The sequence below is a fragment of the Chanodichthys erythropterus genome, chromosome 19 (assembly GCF_024489055.1).
Source record: "Chanodichthys erythropterus isolate Z2021 chromosome 19, ASM2448905v1, whole genome shotgun sequence".
Taxonomy (NCBI): domain Eukaryota; kingdom Metazoa; phylum Chordata; class Actinopteri; order Cypriniformes; family Xenocyprididae; genus Chanodichthys; species Chanodichthys erythropterus.
In genome coordinates, this window is record NC_090239.1 from 24,776,751 (window position 1) to 24,784,361 (window position 7,611).

Here is a 7,611-nt window from a genome sequence, read left to right on the forward strand (position 1 = left end):
AAATCTACAGGAATGTGGTTTCAGGAATTAGCCTATCATGAGGCCATTTAGTGTGAATAAACATATTGAGAACAAAAGGGCAGAGGGTGATGATGGTTAACAGAGGACAAAAAAACAACAACAAAAAAAAAAACATTTATCAATACATGTAATAGATATTAGATTTCCTGGAATGTTGTATGTATTGTATTTTCCTTCCTTATCAGATGACCAAGACATAAATAAACCAATAAGTATCCTTTTAAAAAATTTGATCAAATAATAAGAGATGTTTCTTTCTATAGACCCAGTAATGCTGTCTGGACTTAAATGTACAATCATGTGTTGAGCATTTTAGCTTTAAGTTTGAGGTCAGTAATTGACAAGTACTAGATAAACTAGATGAGTCATTCCATGAAACCGGTACAATTTGGACTTACACATTTTTAGATTTTTTACCAAAATGTATTACTTTTCTGAACACCCCAAAACAATAAAAGCAATATTTAACTTTCAGAACAACATATTTTCCCATCTCAGGCATCAAATCCCTATTATTATTGTTCATTATTTTAAGTTATGGACACTATGGGAGCTCTCTGAATATTATTATAAAATGTATTTGTGATCAAATCAACATTTTCCTCTTAATCAGATGTCCCTCACACTAATTCAGTAACTGCAAATATAAAAGTTACAAAAAATCTCACACTTTTGCATTACTAAAGCCTGAAATGGAAACTTTTTGTGACAGAAACCTCATCATTTTTGATTAATCAAAGGCTTAACTTCAGAATTTGAACTAAAATCAGTTTTCTTATGATTGCTCTGAACATTTCAGTTCAGAACCAACTTTAAGTTACTTTTTCATAAACTTAACAAAAAAATAATAATAAAAATGTAGGTGTGACAGGGTTGTGATTTTTTTGCCCATTGGCCACTGCTCTAAATCTAGTGAATAATTAAGATATATTAAGAAATAGATAATATATTAGAGCACATGGCATGCATGATATTAAGAAATCATGAATAATGTTGAAATAACAAAGATAATTTTCTCAAGTAATAGTTTTCTATCCTTAATTGATGTAACGGGGTTGAGTCTTTAAGCTCGACAAACACAATTTCACAACATAATTTAGTTATAATTATTAAAGAAGGTGGTAACTTGCTCACAGTGTTGTTCAGAAGACTTCTATGATGTCACTTCCTATTAATGGTGTCACATAAGTATCAGTTCATTATGGTTTATGTAACGGGGTTGAGGGGTTACTGAGGTACGGAACTACATAATGTGATTTTAATGAATAGGCTAATCATGAATTTACTTAGAAAAAAACATTACAGTACCAGCAAAAAAGCACAGATGATATGGGAATGGATAAAAGTATGGACTTTTTTCTCATTTTATTATGCATATCACAAGTACACTTTCATAGAAGGCCTTGAGGGACATTTACAAAATAGGTGGTGTCAGCTCAAAAAACTAAATAATTTCTAATATGAAGATAAAATGTATGTCATGTTTTTAAACAGTATTAAAGGGAGACATTTCAATTAATACAAAAAGCTTTTAAAAATATGTTTTGGTGGCCCAATAGATAAAATACACAGAAAAAAGTCAGAGGGACTCAAATCATACCGGTTTTGTGGAATGACTCAGATATTAGAGCCGAATTGTTATGGGCGAGTTAGATTAGGCTATTACTGCTAAACGCACAGTGTGCCATAGATCAGGCAGTTTTCAATCTTTTAGTGCTACAGACCCATTTTATACTGTGAATATGTATGTTATAAATATGGAAAATATTATTTATAAAATATTTAGTTGACACTGTGTTATATTTACTACTTTGTTTCTACTCACTGTAGTAGCTAGCCTACTGTATTATTTATGTAAATCGTTTATTGTATTGTTTTGTTAACTCTTCCATGACCCCAGTTTAAACCCCAGCTTAGACGAATAGAAACATCATATTGACAGACAAATGTATAGATATATAATTTTATAGATAGATAAAAAGAGTAATCATCATTACGTTGTTTACACAGAGACGCAGACGCACGCTGATGACGTAACAACCTCTCAGCGCAAACATGGCGACTGCGGTACCGGTGGTAGAAGAGGCTGAAGATTACTCCTTTTTACCCATTATTCACGACGTAATAAAATGGTAAGAAGTAATCATTCTTCTGTTTTATGTTTTAAGGAACAGAATGATCATGTCGCGATGTTGGTTTCGTTCAAATCCGGGAATATCTCGGGATGTTCGCTTTACTATCTGCTCTCTGTAAACAACATCAGTTTAATGTTGCGCAATATTAACGGCCTGTCTGCATCCACCTGTCAATAGCATGGATAAGGAAAGTCCAGACGTACATCAGGAGCTGAACAAACTGAAGACGAAGATTCAGGAGGCTCGGGAGCAGATCTCAGCCATGCCGGGGATCGACATGAGTCCTGCGCTGCAGGAGAGCAGACTGCAGACCCTCAGAGAGCAGGTCCAGACCAAGAACCAGCTTCTGCAGAAATACAAGAGCCTGTGCATGTTTGACATCCCCAAACCTTCATGAGAGGACGCATGGATGAACACACGGACACTTGTTTACACCGGAAGAGGCGACAGTGATTCAGCCACGTTATTTTTGTAATTTTTGTGTATATATATATATTGTTTTTACTTTGGGCATAGCATTTGCAAAATCATGTGTTTTGTGTCGGTGAATGGTTACTGTGTACTTTGTCATAGTTTGTGCATTAAATTCAATCACTTCTTCGATAGAGGTTTTTACTTGCACTTAAAAATGAAACCATTTATTTACCAGACCTGAGACAGTATTGTCTTAAACCGGATAAATGACTGAAATAACAAGCAATTTTGCTTGAAATCAACATAAGACAGTTTTTAGAAGGTATATATATATTATATGGAATATTTATACACAAGATGAACTTTAACGTTAAGTTCAGATAAAACATTTTTTATAATTAATTTACATTTTTTATAATTTTAATTAAATAAATTTTTATAATTGTCGTTTTTATAATTATTTATTTTTTAAATATATACTCTGATACAATATTGGGGCCTCATTTCAAGCCATAATAGATTAGTTCATTACAAGCCATGCTTGCTTGGTGTCAAGTGTGCTCAACATACAAATGACAATTTTCTGTGCACCATAGAAGGTATTTTGAGATTTTTCTGCATTTTTAAAGAATATATCTTGAATATTTATCCTTGATGGACTTGCAGTAGGTAGATATTAGGAGAATTATATTTTAATGTGCTCATATTGAGGCCTAATTTCAAGCAAGATGAATAAATTGTAAGCTGTGTTTTCTTGGTGTCTAGAGTGTGCACAGCATACAAATGTCAAAACTTGAGCATCCTAGAAGGTATTATCAGATTACTGCTTCTTTAAATGCATATATCCGGAATATTTATATTCAAGATGAGCTTTAGGGGCAAGTTTAGATAAAAAAATTTTTTTTTAATACTCTGTGTTCTGAATTATTAGGCAAGTTGATTTTCTGATCATTTTTTTCCAGGCACATCTTGCAAATTCCAAATCACATCAATCTTAATAACTACTATTAATTTTGTATTTAATCATTTATAAGTGATATATAATTGTTCATGAAGGCTGGAAATGAAAAACGCCTTATATTCAGGTGTGCAGAATTATTAGGTAGGTTTTCTTTTACAGATAAAATGAGCCAAAAAAGAGATTTAACTCATTTAATAAAAATTTATTAAATGCTTAAGAGAAGGATGCAATACGTGCGACACCGTTTTCCAGAACTGAAACCTACCTGGTGTCAGGATCTCAGAGACTTAAGTTAGGTAAAGAATCCTAAAAAATGACCCGCACTTAATAAGAATCACAAGCTGAAGCGTTGTGAAATACTAAAGGGTTCCTGATGGTTTCACACTTATTTCTTAATTCTTTTGCAGTTAACGTGTCTTTTCTTCTCCACCTATTTTAATCAGACCCAGCTGACCCAATGAGCATTTCACTGTCCAGTGGTCTTGCCTTAACTGCAGTTTCTAGTATTGCATTAGTATAGCATCCTTCCCATGAGCATTCAATAATGTTTGACTTTTCAGTCTGAGTTAAATCTCTTTTTTGGCTCATTTTTATCGAAAAAATACTAAATAATTATAAGGAATCTTTTATTTCCAGCCTTCATGAACAATGATATATCACTAATAAATGATTAAATACAAAATTAATAGTAATTATTAAGATTAATGTGGTTTGGAATTGGTAAGACGTGCCTGGAAAAAAAAAAAAAAAAAAAGATCAGAAAATCAACTTTCCGAATAATTATGCATGCAGACACAATATTGAGGCCTCGTTCCAAGCCAAATTAGTTAATTACAAGCTGTGCTTGCTTGGCACCAACTGTGCACAACATACAAATGACAATTATTTGGGCCTCTTAGAAGGTATTTTGAGATTTTAAGAATATATCTGGAATATTTATCCTCGATGGGCTTTAGCAGATAGATGAAACCATATTTTTCAGACTCAGACAGTATTGGAGCCTCATTGCAAGCCATAATAGATCAAATACAAGTGGTTTTTGCTGGAGTGAAGTGTGCATACAAAAATGACAATAGTTTGTGCATCCTAGAATTTTTTTTTCTTTAGATTACTACATTTGAAATATATTTGGAATATTTATACTCATACAAAACTATATTTTTGATCATCCTAAGGTATTTTTTAGGTTATTCTGCAGTTTTGAAGCATATATACTCAAGGTGGGCTTTAGCTTCAAGCTTTCAGATAGAAGAGAGTACATTTTAAATGTCCTAAATTAGGCAGATTTTATTTTTTTATTTTATTTTTTTTGCTTGGCATCAACTTTGAGTAGAAGTTATTTCCAGATTAGTGCAGTTTTAAATGATATCTGGACTATATTAGATGTAGCTACTAGTTTTCAGTTGTAGGTCTGTAAGAACATATATAAATGTGTTTGGCTACTTGAAAAGTAACGAGGAAACGTGCATATTCTTGACAAAAAAATTGTTTATTTTTCCACGTGTTCAATTCAACAATGACATAGAAGAATAAATATACATTAATTGACAATAAAAAATTGTTCCAAATGCAATAAAACATTCAAGTTGATTTATTTGTGATAAAGTTTAACCAAAAAAAAAAAAAAAAAAATGTAAACAGCTGACATTGCAACTCCCTTCAGCACCCAAAAAGGCAAATGTTCTAACAAAGCACATTTTTTAAGCATGGAGCTGATACTTGTAAGCCACATCACAGAGCGCTCAGACTGAACAGAACAAAGTCCATATTCTGTACAGGAGATCTCGCGAGCATTACATGCGCTTCCACGTCGCGAGGTGAGAGCTCAAGCCGATGACTGACTTCAACCGCCGGCGCGAACGCGCTCCTTTCGGAGTCACCGCAATAGGCACAACAACAGTGTGCGTCTCATAATGACCGCAGCAGTGCTTTGGACGACTCGGTTTTAGCTAATGATGCATCGCTCTTTGTCCTTGGTCTGTCCGCCTCCTATCGCCTTCTCTTTGATGTACATCAAGTCACTGTGTACGCTCGGTCGGCGCGCGAAAGGCGCAACGATGCCGTACGCGTCGCCGTCCTTCACCTTCTTGTTTCTTAGAGACTTTTTGTGCAGAATGTCACAATACTGCACGGAAACCTTGCGGTGGAGGTCCGGGCTCATCTCGTTGGGTAGCTTGGCGAGAGCAAAGAGTCTCTGAAACATCAGGTCGACGTTCGTGTTCCTCTTGGCGGAGATCTCGAAGTACGCGCACTGCTCGTCTCCGGCGATCAGCTGCTCGATCTCCTCGCGCTGAACCTCGCGGTAGAACTCGCGGTCGCCCTTGTTCCCGCAGATGACCAGAGGCACGTCCACGTTCTCTTTGGTCTTGTTTTTAAGGCAGGACTTGGTCTCGTAGATCTGCTGTTTGAGCCGCTGCACCTCGTGAAACGACTCGCGGTTGTCCAGACTGAACACCAGGATGAAAACGTCACCTGTAGCCAAAAGAGTAGAGGGAATGATTAGAAATGCAGACTACTGTTTAGTTAGAAAAAATAAATAAAAATTAAAGGTTCTTTATTTGCATGTAAATCCATTCCAAAAAGTTCTTTAGATTTTTTTAAAAATGTTCAAAAAATTATTTTTTAGAACTCTTCACAAGGTTCTTTATGGAAACAAAAAATGCTTATTCTATGGCATCGCTGTTAATACACTGAGTTTTATTTTATGGGATTATATAGTCTGATATTTACCTGTCAGAATAGACAGTCTCCTCATAGCTGGGAACGGATGATTCCCTGAAGTATCCAAAATGTCCAGCTGATACACATCTCCTTTGATGCTGTAGAGTTTCCTGTGAAAGTCCTCTATGGTCGGCGTGTATTGCTCCTCAAAGCGTCCGTTCAGAAAGCGGGACACTATCGCCGTTTTCCCAACTTTTGTGGATCCGAGAATGACCATCCTGTAGCAGTTCTTCGCAGGGATGTCAAACTCATTCTCTGAAGGACTCATTTTCTTAATCATGTTTTTTTGCGCGTGTGGTTTTGAGTCTGACTGGTAAAGAATAGCTGGTTGTTTCTTAGTTTGCAGTTGCTGCTTCTGAACCTTTTAACGATGGAGAGCGGCTATTTAAACGCGCTCGCGCTCCTCCTCCCGTGCGCGTCACCGCTGAGTGACTGATGCGTCAGTTTGTGTGGATCAGAGCTTTCTGGTGCAGCTAATACCAGGAACATTTGCTGAGAGGAAAAGTACTTTCACGCCGTGTATCAAGTTACCTATTAAAAAAAAAAAACAATATGTAATTTAACTGTAAAGTACTGTAAATTTTGTTTTGTAGAGGTCAGTATGCACAGGCTATTTGTACTGTAAATATGTTTAAAATAATGCTTTTATGTCATAGGCATATATGTACTGTAAAATATTGTCAAAATGATGATTTTATGTCATAGGCATATTTGTACTTTAAAAATATTGTTTTATTATTTTTTATTACTTCGAAGAATTCCCTTCACGAAGCACCACATTTGCTCAGATTTCTTTTTATTGCTCAGTTGTGTATACATTGAGGTGTTTCACGCTAATGTTTATGTTATTTAGCCTCTGATAGTAGGCCTATTTAGTGTTATTAGTGACCACATAGACTAGGTCATGTGACTTTCCATTGTATTAGTTATTTATCACTACATTTCACAGTAACAACTGAGATTTAATAGTTCGAATAGGTTGTTTACTACGCCTAATTCATTGAAATATAAAATAGGATTGTAACATCAAATTTTTGGCATGTTCTGCTGCTTTTCCCCCCCTTTAAATGCATCAATCTTTTAAACTAAAGCTTTAATGTGCAGTATAGTGATGGTATTGATACTTGGTTCTGTATTGCTAATGTTTACACTTGATCACAAATTTGGAAACGGAAAGAGGCGAAATGGCTGGATTGAAATAATTTTGATCCGAATGTGAGAGTATTACTAAAAACAAAAAAGAGATTTCGATATGGTCCAGTGCTTGTACGGGAGCTCATGTTTTCTTTTACAGGCTGCAGTCTATCTAGTACAGAAGCGCGCGCCCGCGCAACGCCACACCGCGGCGCAAGTGTTGAT

At 35.4% G+C, this 7,611-nt stretch overlaps 2 protein-coding genes across 2 annotated transcripts; one reads left to right on the forward strand and one right to left on the reverse strand.

Moving 5' to 3' along the window:
- Positions 1 to 2,040: 2,040 nt before the first annotated feature.
- Positions 2,041 to 3,211, forward strand: med9 (mediator complex subunit 9). The gene is made up of 2 exons (XM_067369845.1): positions 2,041 to 2,153; positions 2,334 to 3,211. Exons 1-2 carry the CDS (start codon positions 2,077 to 2,079, stop codon positions 2,551 to 2,553), a joined length of 297 nt encoding a protein of 98 aa, XP_067225946.1. The 5' UTR covers positions 2,041 to 2,076; the 3' UTR covers positions 2,554 to 3,211.
- Positions 3,212 to 5,134: 1,923 nt separating this feature from the next.
- On the reverse strand, positions 5,135 to 6,595 carry rasd1 (RAS, dexamethasone-induced 1). Its single transcript, XM_067369436.1, has 2 exons — positions 6,262 to 6,595; positions 5,135 to 6,003 (listed from the first exon to the last, which is right to left on the reverse strand). The coding sequence occupies exons 1-2, from the start codon at positions 6,530 to 6,532 to the stop codon at positions 5,477 to 5,479; spliced, it is 798 nt and encodes a 265-aa protein (XP_067225537.1). The 5' UTR covers positions 6,533 to 6,595; the 3' UTR covers positions 5,135 to 5,476.
- Positions 6,596 to 7,611: the final 1,016 nt, after the last annotated feature.

Coding starts and splice junctions, on each gene's coding strand:
- med9 (XM_067369845.1), top strand. CDS start 2,077: ATGGCGACTGCGGTACCGGTGGTAGAAGAGGCTGAAGATTACTCCTTT. Junction 2,154..2,333: donor ATTCACGACGTAATAAAATG/GTAAGAAGTAAT, acceptor ACCTGTCAATAG/CATGGATAAGGAAAGTCCAG.
- rasd1 (XM_067369436.1), bottom strand. CDS start 6,532: ATGATTAAGAAAATGAGTCCTTCAGAGAATGAGTTTGACATCCCTGCG. Junction 6,004..6,261: donor GAGACTGTCTATTCTGACAG/GTAAATATCAGA, acceptor TTTTGGCTACAG/GTGACGTTTTCATCCTGGTG.